Source organism: Balaenoptera ricei, chromosome 10 (genome assembly GCF_028023285.1).
Source record: "Balaenoptera ricei isolate mBalRic1 chromosome 10, mBalRic1.hap2, whole genome shotgun sequence".
In the NCBI taxonomy this organism is placed as follows: domain Eukaryota; kingdom Metazoa; phylum Chordata; class Mammalia; order Artiodactyla; family Balaenopteridae; genus Balaenoptera; species Balaenoptera ricei.
Window position 1 is genome coordinate 77,417,746 of NC_082648.1, and position 16,543 is coordinate 77,434,288.

Sequence of the window (16,543 nt, forward strand, 5' to 3'; positions counted from 1 at the left end):
AGTCCCCCCCGAGTTGTAGCATTTTATAATAAATGAATAATCTAGTGAGTAAAGAGTTTTCCTGTTCTGTGAGCTGCTCCAGCAAATTCCTCAAGTCCAGGACAGGGTCTTGGGAACCTCTGATGTATAGCTTGTTGGTCAGAAGTGGAGGTAACAATCTGGGCTTTCAACTGGCATCTGAAGTGGGGAGGGAGGGCAGTCTTGTAGGACTGAACCCTTAACCTGTACAATCCGACACTATCTCCAGGCACATACCGTCAGAACTGAGTTGAACTGTAGGACACAATTGGGATCTGCACACTTTTAAGTACATGTTGTAAGATGTGTTTTAAAACTCTTTACAGGTGGATGCTAGAAGCAGATAATTTAGTTAATGAAAAATTCTATTTAACATAAGTAAAATATTTCAGGCTAGAGATTTTTTAAAAATTCTAATCTATTATTTTATCTATTTTTTATAGGAGAGATATGAATTTCACAAGAAGTCAAACACAGTGACCCCATTTGCTATGTTTTATTTTGCTATTAGCTTGTTAAACATAACATGCAAATAATCAAAAAGAAACATACATATGACTTAGAGTGAAAAATAATTCTAGAAAAGAAAAGTTTCATTAGGTAAGTATATATTCCTAACACTAAAAATACTGCTTTAATTGTATGTGGTTTCATGAATTTTGTCTAATTTGCAAGATCATTTGTCTCAAAATTTACCATCTATTTTTCAGCTAAACAAATTTGAACACTGAAATTTGAACATTGAGATAATTTGCTTCAAGACAGTAAACATCCATATGCATGTAATCCCTGCTTTTTGGCACATTAAGTTAAGGTTTAGAAATTATAAAACTTGGCTGACTTCCACGAAACCAGTAAAAAGCTTTTCACATCATTTGACAGGAGATAGGAAAAAAAACCACTAAATTTACAAATAAAGCATTAATTTTATTGTCTATGTGTGTGTTTGTGTGTGTGTCTGTACTTGTGATGAAACAGGCCTGCCTTTCATCTTTTCTTTTAAAAAAGTAGTAAAATGTTTACAAAACATTTTCCCTCAGAATTTGAAATTTATGGAAGTAATAAACAGCAACAAAAAATGAATACTATAAAAACTGACACACAAATAAACATAACCATAAACTGCTGTTCCAGGATATATTTCAGTATAATTGGAATTAGTAGATATCAATTAACGGTGATCTCATTTGCTACACGTAGACATTCATACATATCAGGTGGCAGACTGGTTTGGGTGATGCGATTGCCATCCAAACGCAAATGTTTGATCTTGGAGTAGGATAATGGTCCCAGGATCTTACAGAAGCTCTTTACTTCAAACTCTGGAAAATTAAAGAATGAAACACTTCAATCTTTTTTTTTTTTTTTTTCAGTACATGGGCTTGAAACCATCATTTTTAAAAACTTTCAAATCTATAATAATATCCAATAAAACTTTTTCCCACTTATTTGATGTATCTTTGAATTTGGAACTACTAAAGGAATATTTCAGACTACCAAATAGCCCAGCAATATTTAGTAAAGAATACTTATGGTAGGTCAGAAGATTTAATGAAATGTTTCAAGGAAGAGAACTTATTTAAGTTCTTGATTTAGAAATACTTGCTTATAGAAGGACACTCAGTGTGTCATATTGTCTAAGCTTTCGTTTGAAATATTAAGTCTAGCCTGAGGAAACCTAAGATTGGTGCTGTTATATGAGCAATCTCACCAGTGTAAGTATTCTGGGTTTTTGCCTCTTAAAATAAAAGGGGTTAAATAGATGAACTCTAAACAGTTTTCCAACAACCGCACTTCATGACAAAGATTCAAAACTCCAAAGCAAAAACCAAATCATGGAATGTCCACCATCTCAGCTCATGCCCTTTTCTTCTGTGGTCAAAAAGCTGCCACAAATGAACAACTAATTTAATTTTTAATGGACACTAAGAAGTTTACTGGATAGCATGGTTTGTGTATGTATATAGAAACTGCCTATGGTTGCCCAAGTCTATTTCAGATTAACGTTATCTGGTCCTGTATCATATTATTTTCTTTCATTCTTCAACTCTAGCTAACAAAGACTTCAGTGGAAGCCCAAACACACTGCAGTCCTTTCCTCTAAGATGTTGTCTTAAATAACTTATCTGTCAAATTCCAGGGTTCTTGGTTATGGTATCTGCTTCTGAAGTATGGAACAATGGAAAAAACATGGGTTTCGGTCTATATTAGTTTTTTACCTCTGTCGTTTACCATCTGAGACATTTATCAGATCTTCTTTTTAGATATATCTATCACACTGTGTGCCATGAAGATTACATTAATTTAGGTATGTAAAGCACTTCACACAGTGCTAGCACATACTATGTACTAAATAATTATTGGTGTCCTTTTAATTTTTTCTGTTTTCTAAATTGCTTTACACTAGGAAGATCTGTGACTAGCTTAATGCTTAAAGTTGCAAGTTTGAAATATGACAAATTGTTTTTGGCTGGGTATTTCCTAATATTAGAAAAACATTAAGAGGCTCTTTTTATCTTAAGAGAAAGTGGGCAATTGGTATGCATAATTATTATGCGGAAAGATAAACTAAGTTGAAGACACACATGCAAAGTCACACGGCAAGAATTCCTGAAATATGTAAACCTAAATGTCGAGGATAAGGAAGGGAGAAAGGTAAATACTCACTTTCAAATGACTATATGTGCTGGGCATTGGGATTTCAGTCTCAGCTAGGCACTGACCAGCTGCTGGCATTTCTCCCATAGTCCACCTGTCCCACCTCCTGCATTGGCTCTTCCTTTTTTACTCATACAATGAAAACTGTTTTTTTCCACCTTCAAATGCCCCTGCATCTGTATCTCTCCCCTTTCTTGTCTCAGAGTAGGAGGTAGTCTTGCTCCTGCAGCTAACCTCCACCCACCAAATCTAATGGATTTCTTCAGCCCTCAAACGTCTTAAATCCCATTAGCATTTTGGCCTGTCTGAGTATCCTTCCTCCTGACCACAAATGTTTATAATGTGGGACCATCTATTGCCACATAGTGAATTTTCCCCTGGAAACAGCTGTAAGGGTTTAGCTCTGATAGCTTGACTGTGTATTATAAGACAAACAAGCTTTGCAGACACAAGAAAGAACACATGGCATTGCAGAGTCGGCAGTCATGGTCTCCTTCATGAGAACACCCCAACCCTACTAGGAGTTACATGAAACTATTGCAGAATTACAGAATAACTATTGCAGAATTATATTAATAAGGCACACTGAAAATTTTTTTTCTGATAAGAGTGTCAATATCCTTACCCAGTATGACAAGGGAACCAACTTTTATAATATAAAGATGTTCAATTTCAATAGATTATTTTGCACATAAAATCATTTACTATGTGAATCAGTGTTTCCCACCTGAGTTTTCATTTTAAAAACTTCATCTGTGAATTATAGGTTTTTTCTTCTTCCAACTTCAATTAAAGAATGAGGTAGGGATTGGTGAATGTCAGCTTCCCATCTGAATCTTTATAGCTTAAATTGAAAAATGTCCCAGGAGACCAGAAGAGTACATAAGCAGCTCAAGTGGAATAGGTCAAACTCCCACCCAGCAGATAAATGAAAAATAAACTATGGAAGTAAGAGAAAGGAAGGAGAAACTGTGGGAAAATCAAATGAGGTGAAGGGTTGTGTATAAGAAAAGGGGCTTTGTAATTCTAGTAAAAAATATTCCAAACCCTTTTCATATTCCTCCTTAAACTTTCTCACAGTCCTCATAAGAACACCATGAAGACCATACACACCAACCGTAACAGGGATAACAGAGATAGATGATGGTCATGATAGCAGAGTAATATGTTGAGTCTCAAGTAAAGATGTCAGAGGAGACCATGAGTGTACACGGGCTGCTCTGGGGACAAGCAGGAGAGAGATGTAAAAGCCTCTGCTGGTTGTGGACTTGTTGATTTCTCCCTCAGCTACATCTTGTCAAGAAATAAATGTAGACACAAATCGAAGTCATGAAGGAGGCAAATAATAAACAGATAAAAATCAAGAGATAACACAGCAGGATTAATTAGCCCAGAGTATTAAATTTGAAGAAATGAGTGCTTAAATTCTATGACCTTAATGGTTTCTTATCTGGACACTCCAAAGCAAAACCAGATATTGGATAAATAACTCAGCTAGAATTCTATATTCTAGAGAAATATTTTGTTGGCATTTTCATTTTTTTAAACTGGAGCCAGATGCAGTATTTGTGTCGCACAACTTAGGCATTTAAAACCTCGAGGAAACATCAATCAATCATAGGCACAGTTTTCTACTTACTTTCAAGTTCATTGACCTCCAGGTAATAGTTTTCAAGGTTTTCATTGACAGTCGGTATGTTTTTAAGTTTATTATAGGAGAGGTCCAGCTCCAGCAAGGATGATACATTAAAAGAATTTCCAGGTATTCCACTATCAGCAAGTTCATTATGAGACAAACGCAGATACTGCAATCCATTAAAACGCTTGAAATACTCATCAGGGATGTCGCTGATCTTATTGTTGTCTAAGTAGAGAGTTAGAAGAGATACTGGGAGACCAGAAGGCATTTTGGTCATCTGATTGAAGCTCAAGTCAAGGTATTCAAGTGACTTAAGACCTTTAAAAGCAGCTGAAACAGCATCTTCTTTCAGCTGATTGTGTTGAAGGTGGATAAATGTCAGGTTAACCAGTCCGTCAAAGGAGCCAAGCTTCGAGATCTTGTTGTTAGTGAGCTGCAGGTCCACCAGAGATCTGGGAAGTGGGCCCACAGATTCTGTCAGATTGTTGTAATTTATATGCAGCTTCTTCAGTTGTTTCAGTTTAGAGAAAACTTTTCCTTTTATCTTGGAATTTTCTAGAAGGTTATGATCTAGAATGAGCCACTGCAGATCAGTTACGTTTTCAAAGGCCTTATCATCAATATGGTCAATCTGGTTATTCCTAAGGTAAAGGTACTTGATTCCAGGAGGCACCATTGGCACACTTTTCAATTTCAGTTCATCGCAGTACATGGCCGTTGGGTAGCTTTCGGGGCAGTTACATTCTGGTGCACAGTTTGGTGATGATCTCCCATAAATAGATAGGGGGAAATCATAATCCTCATAGTAGCTGCCGCTGGCACAGCCAATTAATGCCAAGAGGAGAGGAAACATACCTAGATTCATTTTGGCAAATGCTTTGAATCCTAAATAAAGTGGAAACATGTATTATTATAAAATAGTATCCTTTCAGGAAAATTATACTAAGAAGAAAGAAAATGCATTAGCAAATGTGAATTTTATTATTTTATAGTGCTTTTTTTTTTTTTCTACTGCACTAATGATGCCTTGTTAATTTGCATTTGAGGAGTAGGTTAAGGATATACGTTTACAACGGGTGGGGAAGTGAACAGATTCCAGGGCAGAGTGCATTCACATGCGCCCCCTTCTGGGCGAGCCAGGCGTAACTGTCCCAGTCAACCTCTCTAGGTCCTTCCTTAATTAAATATCTTCCTGCAAGAGGTTTCTGGGAGGTGCCCATTAACCACCATGTTAGAACACTGCTTCAGAATACCTTCAAAACCAGAAGGAACGAAAATGAGAAGACAATTGTAAATTGTACCCTCTACCCCACCATTCAACATCATTGAAATGTCTCATTAAGTAGATCCTTACTGAGAACGTGGGCAATCTGTGATGTTGTCTGGAGGAAAGCTGTTCTTCTGTGTGTGTGGAGGGGGCGTGGTGGCAGTCGTGGCACGTTCCTTTAAAAATGTCTTTATGGTTGTTGATTCTGAGGAAGGGGAACAGAAGTCTTGGTGGGGGTGTGTGCATATTATTTCACCTTTTGTTTAACATTCTATGTTTTTAAGCACATTACAAAACTGTGTTTGAAAATTAATATTTAGTTTTAGTGAAATTAATGTTTAATGTTTATTAATCAAGGAAATGTCACAAACTCTAAACATTTTTTAAACCTAGAAAGAGGTCTAACTGGTAGAGAATGATATTCTTTTCAAAGATTTGAATGAATGTTTTTCTTTCTCTCAATCACTCACAATTTGTCTACATTCTTCATGTCAAAATTTAAGAAGGCAGGGTTTGCTTATCTGGATTTTAGTGCTCTCACTGAATGGAAGTGGGAGAGATGTGGAACTGAGGAAAGTCTGTATTAAACAGTGGCATTAAGAGCCATGTAGGAAAGGATAAATTTGAGAATATAAATTAAAAACAATTTGTAACAGTGATCTTCTCATATGAACTTCTTTCTAAGGTGAGGTTCAAAGAAGTACATTTCAATCACTTGGGGAAGCACCGGGTCAGCAATTTAGGTAAAGGGAAATAGGATGTAAGAGTTGGGCTTTTGTAGACCGAGGAGTTACAGCTGAGCAATTGGTAACTCTGGGAGGGAAATCGTTAATGTGAAGCAGTATCCACATTCCAATGGATACCATAAAATAAAATCTCTTCCTGTGAGAAACATGGTACAAGCTTTTGGATCTAGGTAGTTTGGGGTAAGCAGGATTTTCTACTATCAGGAATTTTAAACATCTTTGCTTTGCTGTAACTTGGAATTATAAAGCACTTTATTTTAGCAGATGAAACACTCAAAAATGTTAGAATCACTCTTATAACTGACATAATGTAGCCAGATTCTTTGTAAATTATTCTCTAAGATTATGATGGAGTCATTTAATTTAGTTGACAGGACTTGGCCATGAGATCTATTACGTAGTGCTAATGTAATTATAGGATTCTTTACGAGTTACAGTTATGTTAATGTTGTAAAGATTTTTCTTACTTCATTAATAAGCTTCCACCTCAGTTTAATTCAGTATACACTAAACTAGACATGGGAACTATAGTGCGAATAGTAATGGAAAATGCTTCCATATTTTTTGGCAGAGTCAAAACAAGGGCTCTGAATTCAAAGAGAATCTGTAACCGTATAATGACTCCATTATGAAGCAAAACCATGCTTTACTGTCCCCCAGTTTTTTCAAATACCTGTGGCTATGAAGAAAATGCTTTTTTTTCAAAAAGTAAATCATATTTACCAGAATTTCTTTAAAACATGTTCCTGTTTCTTAAGACATACATCCACAATCCAAATCTTTAAAGTTAACAAAATAGAAATAAATAATCCTTTAGCTCACATTTTATAACAGCATAAAATGTTTATGGCAAATTATAACAAATTATAACAACATAACTTGTTGCAAAATATTTTGATGACTGATTGAAATGGCCCTTCTTTGCTCCAAAATTAGGTTCTAACAATACTAACATATTTAACTAATTAGCATGAAATAGCAAACATTTTAAATGCCATACTTTTTCACTGTGTCTAATTTTCTCATTCCAACCTTGAAACTTTTTATAACTTCCTTAGCTAAGTAAGGCATTATAGACTGTATAAAATGTATCTCAAATCCATAAATCATGGAAAGTATATTAAGCAAAATGTGAAAGTAAATGCTCAAAACTGTGGATTTGCTGTTGAATAGCAATTGGCAAAGTTGCTCTGGAATTTTTTCTGTTCCTGTTAACAATAAACACCGTCCCAAACAGTCAGCATCCCCAGTGCTATAGTTAAAACAGCACTTACCTTACTGTCTCGACACTGCTTTCGTTAATTCTTAAAGCAGATGCTCTGCTTGGTGGACAAGAATCCACCAATATATGCTGTAAACTCTGTCAGGACGGAACTGGCTGCCAGATTCTTAGTGATACAAGAGCTGAGTGGGGGAAACCCAGCCCAGTCACGCCAGTCTCTGAATGGAGTTATGTCATTGTGGGGATCTTGTGGTGTGGCATGCAGACATTCTGTTCTCTAACGAGGTGCAGGTGGACTTGGGGAGCAAGGACAGCCCAGCTCACTCCCTATGGAATAAGAGAGAGATACATGCTGCACCAGCCCCAATACCATAGCTTTTAATCCCAAATTGAGTACTGCTGCAAATGAGGCATCTCCAGTGAGAACATTTCTCTGACAAAGCCCTTTACTTCTATAGCCGTGACAACAATTAAATGCAATTCTCTCAGCTAACTATCATGTTCATCTAAAGGTCTCATAAATCAACAGAGTAAACCATTTCAGGAAAATGCAAATGAGCAGACTCAGAAGAGTTGAATCCTTTTTGCTCATTACTCGTGAAATCTATACTGATTTACTTGGACTAACTTAATTTTTAGCCAAGGGGGAAGCTTACATTAGTTTCTAAAATATTTAAATGCTTCATTTATACTCTGATACAAGTGATAAGCAACAACATTTCCAGTTTACTTATGTTAAACAGACTCGTTTTATGCTCTTCAGGTCTGGAATCAATCAGTAATATTCTGCCTGTTTCTTATTTTGTGGATTTAATTTAGGAATTCATCCAAAACCTTAGTTGGGGAGAGTATTCTATGGCTTATTGCCAAAAAACATAAAAGAACATGAAAGAAATAAATGTATCCTAAAAATATCACAAAGTAATTATTTTTCACTCTGTCTTTGCATGCTAGCAATATTTTTTCAAAACTAAAAATTACGCTAAGTTGTAATCTCCTAAAGGCCTGGTTTGGTATATCTTTCCTTATCATTTCCTGATGCATGCTTCTAGAAAATGAGAGATCTACTCAATATCTTGTCTATTTCATTTTGTGATTGTATCAGCTTTATTTATATGATTTTTTCTCTCCAAAATTTTCATTTCCTCATGTTTATAAGGACTCTTAGAATCAGATACTTTAAGTTGCCACATTGTAAGATTTTTCCATTTTAAAATAACTTAGATATGTCACTTTTTAGCTATGAGACCTGTTGAAAGTTATTTAATCTCCATGGCCACTGATGCATTTGCCCAAAAAATTAATATTAGTGTAAATGTCTCATTTTTGTCAGAGAACTGTTAAAAAAACAAAAGATAATCTTATTGAAAGTAATTCATAGAATGGTAAGGTGATTCATAGCATAACATTTTAAGAAAATTTTAGAAAGACCTCAGTTTTACAATAGAGGACATGAATAAACTTAGAAGAAATCAAGAAAAAAAAGACAAATAGACCAATCACATATAATTCGTGGCTCATTGTAAGAGACAGCTAAAACAATTCTAAGCATTAACCTTGTGTGTCAAATTCTATAATCTGAGATTTTGTGTGAAAAATTCCAGCTATATATTCCAAGGATTTTTCTTTATGAGCAATAAATGTGTTGTGGTATCTGTAATAAAGTTTAAATGCATTAAGTTGGATTTAGCTCATTGTGAAACTGATATTGTCCACATATACCTTTTTCTATAAAATTAGTTCTGTGAGACCAATAATTGGGTAATGTTGCACATTTTAAAGCATATTGCTTGGGCCCACTAGAAAGAAATGAAATTAATATTTATGGTGTATCTATTTTATTCTGTGCTTTATTCTCAGAATTTTCACATATTTCTGTTTAAATTTCATGCTTTACAGGCCATATGAGTATTATTTTCACATTTTCAAAAAGTAAAAATGGAGACTCAGAAAGTCTAAATAATTTACTAAAAGTCACCTAACAAGTAAATGGAAGAACAAAGTCATGAGCATCTTCACCCATTGGGAAGAGGGTGGACGGGACGGAGCTGAGACAAGGTAGTTAATCAGTTTAAAATATTTTCTAGGCAATATTATTAGCCGTTTAGAGAAGACTTAAATATTAACCAGGCAATAGTTTTTAAATGGCAAAAAAGTTAGCTAAGCAATCATTTCTTTCTTTGTATACCACGTGCTCACATCCCCACACATGCCCATGTGCACAGGTTAGAGCTTCTGGGTGAGGTTGGAGCTTTCCATCCTGGTGAATGGAAATCAGGTCCTTTGCGGTAATGGATGTTGGAGAGTTCATCAGAATCCATGTTAAAATGATTAAGTTGCCCCCTCAGCCCATCAACTGGATTCCCTCTGTTACTTGAGACCAGCGAGGATGATGAGGAACATTATGACTGTTTCACCCACCTGGTTCTGAATCCAACCTTGGACTTCTCAAAGCCCCCAGGCTCACTGCAACTTGACTGTTCCCTCTGTCATAAGCATTCTGAAAAGTAGGACAGAAAAGTAGTAGTCGGAAAGTAGTAAACAGTCCAGACTTTGTGGAAAGATAGACATAGATTAGAAACTTTCTCAAGCAACCTATCAGGAGTGAAAATGAAAAAAGTATGTAATCTTGATAGCTTTAGTGTCTTCGTCTTTAAAATGGCTGTGATGATTTCTGTAGGAAAACATATGAGCATCAAAGGACACATGTATAAAGCCATTGGTGTAGGACTTGGCTTAAAATAAATGATTAATACATTTAAATGCATAATATTTTATAGCTATTATTAGTTATTATTCATAGAGTCATAGAACTACAGACTTGGGATGAATCTCAGAGATCATCTAATGATGGGTTCTCTGAAACCAATTCCCCAAGTTATGCTGCTGGTCTTTTTTTCTCATGTGAAGAGCTAAAGATAATGTGGTAAGAGTGCTCCATCCAAATGAACTGCAATATTGTTTTCCCTTTGTGGCGGTTGGATGGCATGCCATGTTCCCCAGAGCTCTGTGTATGCAGTGAGATATAACTGTGCATCTATGAAAGTGAAGTCATCCCAGAGCATAGAATCGGATGAGCTATAATGACAATTCCCTGCTAATAGAGGAGAAAGTTCTATTTTTATCATTCTATACATTGAGGTTTCAAACTCAGCTCTCTTCTTATTATACGTGACATAAAAGTTGTGTGTTTTGGCATATTTAGAAAATGCAGAGGAAAATAAGAAAATAAGAATTTTAGCCATTTGGAGAATACTTAGAGGGGAAAAATAAAAATATATATTCTAGCCCAGAGATAACTGTCTTTTGGTGCTTTTCTTAAGGTGTGACTATGTACACACACAAACCAACAGACATTGGTTTTCACAAAAATATTACAACATTACGCTTATAGTTTTATAATCTTTTTCACATAACAGTAAGTTGTGGATACTTTTCTATATATATTATTAAATATTAATCTCTAGTGTCATTTTAATTAACTGCATTAAATTCTATTATATAGAGGTACCATAATGTAGTTGTTATTTTTTAATATTACAATGAACACTTGCTTTCTCTTATAATTTGCAAAACACTGTCACATGCAACGGAATTTTATTCTTCACATTGGTTGTACCTAATCTGTCTGTTCTGCTTATCTCAATAGACGCATTTTAAATGAAAATGCCATTTTAGTAGGTGGCTTATGTTTTCAAATTAGACAATAAAGGAGTGGATTTGAAGTTTATTTTCTCCCCTAACATCAATCTTTTTACCATTCTTAATTTTAGCATTTCTTATGAGCCATAGAACTATCTTTCATCTGCAGAGTCCTTACATATGGATGTATATATATATATGTATTTCTTTTTACATTTTTTATCATGTAATGTCTGAAACATTTATATTAACATATTTCCATACAAATAACCCAAAGAAAGTTTAGTATTAGTTGTTTTGTTTGTTTGTTTGTTTTTTTATATTGCAGGTTCTTATTAGTCATCAATTTTATACACATCAGTGTATACATGTCAATCCCAATCGCCCAATTCAGCACAACACCATCCCCACCCCACCACGGTTTTCCCCCCTTGGTGTCCATAGGTTTGTTCTCTACATCTGTGTCTCAACTTCTGCCCTGCAAACCGGCTCATCTGTACCATTTTCCTAGGTTCCACATACATGCGTTAATATACGATATTTGTTTTTCTCTTTCTGACTTACTTCACTCTGTATGACAGTCTCTAGATCCATCCGCGTCCCAACAAATGACTCAATTTCGTTCCTTTTTATGGCTGAGTAATATTCCATTGTATATATGTACCACAACTTCTTTATCCATTTGTCTGTCGATGGGCATTTAGGTTGCTTCCATGACCTGGCTACTGTAAATAGTGCTGCAATGAACATTGGGGTGCATGTGTCTTTTTGAATTATGGTTTTCTCTGGGTATATGCCCAGTAGTGGGATTGATGGATCATATGGTAATTCTATATTTAGTTTTTTAAGGAACCTCCATACTGTTCTCCATAGTGGCTGTATCAATTTACATTCCTACCAACAGTGCAAGAGGGTTCCCTTTTCTCCACACCCTCTCCAGCATTTGTTGTTTGTAGATTTTCTGATGATGCCCATTCTAACTGGTGTGAGGTGATACTTCATTGTAGTTTTGATTTGCATTTCTCTAATAATTAGTGATGCTGAGCAGCTTTTCATGTGCTTCTTGGCCATCTGTATGTCTTCTTTGGAGAAATGTCTATTTAGGTCTTCTGCCCATTTTTGGATTGGGTTGTTTGTTTCTTTAATATTGAGCTCCATGAACTGTTTATATATTTTGGAGATTAATCCTTTGTCCATTGATTCATTTGCAAATATTTTCTCCCATTCTGAGGGTTGTCTTTTTGTCTTGTTTATGGTTTCCTTTGCTGTGCAAAAGCTTTGAAGTTTCATTAGGTCCCATTTGTTTATTTTTGTTTTTATCTCCATTACTCTAGGAGGTGGATCAAAAAAGATCTTGCTGTGATTTATGTCAAAGAGTGTTCTTCCTATGTTTTCCTCGAAGAGTTTTAAAGTGTCCACTCTTACATTTAGGTGTCGAATCCATTTTGAGTTTATTTTTGTGTATGGTGTTAGGGAGTGTTCTAATTTCATTTTTTTACATGTATCTGTCCAGTTTTCCCATCACCACTTATTGAAGAGACTGTCTTTTCTCCGTTGTATATCTTTGCCTCCTTTGTCATAGATTAGTTGACCATATGTGTGTGGGTTTATCTCTGAGTTTTCTATCTTGTTCCATTGATCTATGTTTCTGTTTTTGTGCCAGTACCATATTTTCTTGATTACTGTAGCTTTGTAGTAGAGTCTGAAGTCAGGGAGCCTGATTCCTCCAGCTCCGTTTTTTTCCCTCAAGACGGTTTTGGCTATTCGGGGTCTTTTGTGTCTCCATACAAATTTTAAGATGATTTGTTCTAGTTCCGTAAAAAATGCCATTGGTAATTTGATAGGGATTGCATTGAATCTGTAGATTGCTTTGGGTAGTATAGTCATTTTCACAATATTGATTCATCCAATCCAAGAACATGGTATATCTCTCCATCTGTTGGTATCATCTTTAATTTCTTTCATCAGTGTCTTATAGTTTTCTGCATACAGGTCTTTTGTCTCCCTAGGTAGGTTTATTCCTAGGTATTTTATTCTTTTTGCTGCAATGGTAAACGGGAGTGTTTCCATAATTTCTCTTTCAGATTTTTCATCATTAGTGTATAGGAATGCAAGAGATTTCTTTGCATTAATTTTGTATCCTGCAACTTTACCAAATTCATTGATTAGCTCTAGTAGTTTTCTGGTGGCATCTTTAGGATTCTCTATGTATAGTATCATGTCATCTGCAAACAGTGACAGTTTTACTTCTTCTTTTCCAATTTGTATTCCTTTTATTTCTTTTTCTTCTCTGATTGCCGTGGCTAGGACTTCCAAAACTATGTTGAATAATAGTGGTGAGAGTGGACATCCTTGTCTCGTTCCTGATCTTAGAGGAAATGTTTTCAGTTTTTCACCACTGAGAATGATGTTGGCTGTGGGTTTGTCATATATGGCCTTTATTATGTTGAGGTAGGTTCCCTCTATGCCCACATTCTCAAGAGTTTTTATCATAAATGGGTGTTGAATTTTGTCAAAAGCTTTTTCTGCATCTATTGAGATGATCATATGGTTTTTATTCTTCAATTTGTTAATATGGTGTATCACATTGATTGATTTGCATATATTGAAGAATCCTTGCATCCCTGGGATAAATCCCACTTGATCATGGTGTATGATCCTTTTAATGTGTTGTTCGATTCTGTTTGCTAGTATTTTGTTGAGGATTTTGGCATCTATGTTCATCAGTGATATTGACCTTTAGCTTTCTTTTTTTGTGACATCTCTGTCTGGTTTTGGTATCAGGGTGATGGTGGCCTCATAGAATGAGTTTGGGATTGTTCCTCCCTCTGCTGTACTTTGGAAGAGTTTGAGAAGGCTAGTTGTTAACCCTCCTCTAAATGTCTGATAGAATTCACCTGTGAAGCCATCTGGTCCTGGACTTGTGTTTGTTGGAAGATTTTTAATCGCAGTTTCAATTTCATTACTTGTGATCGGTCTGTTCATATTTTCTGTTTCTTCATGGTTCAGTCTTGGAAGGTTATACCTTTCTCAGAATTTGTCCATTTTTTCCAGGTTGTCCAATTTATTGGCATAGAGTTTTTTGTAGTAATCTCCTAGGATGCTTTGTATTTCTGCGGTGTCTTTTGTAACTTCTCCTTTTTCATTTCTAATTTTATTGATTTGAGTCCTCTCCTTCTTTTTCTTGATGAGTCTGGTTAATGGTTTATCAATTTTGTTTATCTTCTCAAAGAACCAGCTTTTAGTTTTATTGATCTTTGCTATTGTTTTCTTTGTTTATTTCATTTATTTCTGCTCTGATCTTTATGATTTCTTTCCTTCTGCTAACTTTTGGTTTTGTTTGTTCTTCTTTCTCTAGTTTCTTTAGGTGTAAGTTGAGATTGTTTATTGAGATTTTTCTTGTTTCTTGAGGTAGGCTTGTATAGCTAAAAAATTCCCTCTTAGAACTGCCTTTGCTGCATCCCATAGGTTTTGGATTGTCGTGTTTTCATTGTCATTTGTCTCTAGGTATTTTTTGATTTCCTCTTTGATTTCTTCAGTGATCTCTTGGTTATTTAGTAATGTATTGTTTAGCCTCCATGTGTTTGTGTTTTTTATGTTTTTTTCCGTGTAATTCATTTCTAATCTCATAGCATTGTGGTCAGAAAAGATGCTTGATATGATTTCAATTTTCTTAAATTTACTGAGGCTTGATTTGTGACCCAAGATGTGATCTATCCTGGAGAATGTTCCGTGCACACTTGAGAAGAAAGTGTAATCTGCTGTTTTTGGACGGAATGTCCTATAAATATCAATTAAATCTATCTGGTCTATTGTGTCATTTAAAGCTTTTGTTTCCTTATTTATTTTCATTTTGGATGATCTGTCCATTGGTGTAAGTGAGGTGTTAAAGTCCTCCACTATTATTCTGTTACTGTCAGTTTCCTCTTTTATAGCTGTTAGCAGTTGCCTTACGTATTGAGGTGCTCCTATGTTGGGTGCATGTATGTTTATAATTGTTATATCTTCTTCTTGGATTGATCCCTTGATCATTATGTAGTGTCCTTCCTTGTCTCTTGTAAAATTCTTTATTTCAAAATCTATTTTATCTGATATGAGTATAGCTACTCCAGCTTTCTTTTGATTTCCATTTGCATGGAATATCTTTTTCCATCCCCTCACTTTCAGTCTGTATGTGTCCCTAGGTCTGAAGTGGGTCTCTTGTAGACAGCATATATATGGGTCTTGTTTTTGTATCCATTCAGCAAGCCTGTGTGTTTTGGTTGGAGCATTTAATCCATTCACGTTTAAGGTAATTATCGATATGTATGTTCCTATGACCATTTTCTTAATTGTTTTGGGTTTGTTTTTGTAGGTCCTTTTCTTCTCTTGTGTTTCCCACTTAGAGAAGTTTCTTTAGCATTTGTTGTAGAGCTGGTTTGGTGGTGCTGAATTCTCGTAGCTTTTGCTTGTCTGTAAAGCTTTTGATTTCTCCATCGAATCTGAATGGGATCCTTGCTGGGTAGAGTAATCTTCATTGTAGGTTCTTCCCTTTCATCACTTTAAGTATATCATGCCACTCCCTTCTGGCTTGTAGAGTTTCTGCTGAGAAATCAGCTGTTAACCTTATGGGAGTTCCCTTGTATGTTATTTGTTGTTTTTCTCTTGCTGCTTTCAATAATTTTTCTTTGCCTTTAATTTTTGCCAATTTGATTACTATGTATCTTGGCATGTTTCTCCTTGGGTTTATCCCGTATGGGACTCGATGTGCTTCCTGGACTTGAGTGGCTCTTTCCTTTCCCATGTTAGGGAAGTTTTCGACTATAATCTCTTCAAATATTTTCTCTGGTCCTTTCTCTCTCTCTTCTCCTTCTGGGACCTCTATAACGTGAACGTTGTTGCATTTAATGTTGTCCCAGAGGTCTCTTAGGCTGTCTTCATTTCTTTTCATTCTTTTTTCTTTATTCTGTTCCACAGCTGTGAATTCCATCATTTTGTCTTCCAGGTCACTTATCTGTTCTTCTGCCTTAGTTATTCTGCTATTGATTCCTTCTAGTGTAGTTTTCATTTCAGTTATTGTATTGTTCATCTCTGTTTGTTTGTTTTTTAATTCTTCTAGGTCTTTGTTAAACATTTCTTGCATCTTCTCGATCTTTGCCTCCATTCTTTTTCTGAGGTCCTGGATCATCTTCACTATCATTATTCTGAATTCTTTTTCTGGAAGGTTGCCTATCTCCACTTCATTTAGTTGTTTTTCTGGGGTTTTATCTTGTTCCTTCATCTGGTACATAGCCCTCTGCCTTTTCATCTTGTCTGTCTTTCTGTGAATGTGGTTTTTGTTCCACAGGCTGCAGGATTGTAGTTCTTCTTGC

The 16,543-nt window shown here is 35.5% G+C and overlaps 1 protein-coding gene across 2 annotated transcripts; it reads right to left on the reverse strand.

Annotated features, from left to right (window-relative positions):
* Positions 1-499: 499 nt before the first annotated feature.
* Positions 500-7,852, reverse strand: LUM (lumican). 2 transcript variants are annotated; one of them, XM_059934733.1, is made up of 3 exons: positions 7,603-7,852; positions 4,316-5,200; positions 500-1,340 (listed from the first exon to the last, which is right to left on the reverse strand). In XM_059934733.1, the coding sequence occupies exons 2-3, from the start codon at positions 5,178-5,180 to the stop codon at positions 1,186-1,188; spliced, it is 1,020 nt and encodes a 339-aa protein (XP_059790716.1). In that variant the 5' UTR covers positions 5,181-5,200; positions 7,603-7,852; the 3' UTR covers positions 500-1,185. The 2 variants fall into 2 exon arrangements, with proteins under 2 accessions (XP_059790716.1, XP_059790717.1); XM_059934734.1 differs by lacking the exon at positions 7,603-7,852 and adding an exon at positions 5,670-5,783.
* Between the last annotated feature and the right edge of the window lie 8,691 nt (positions 7,853-16,543).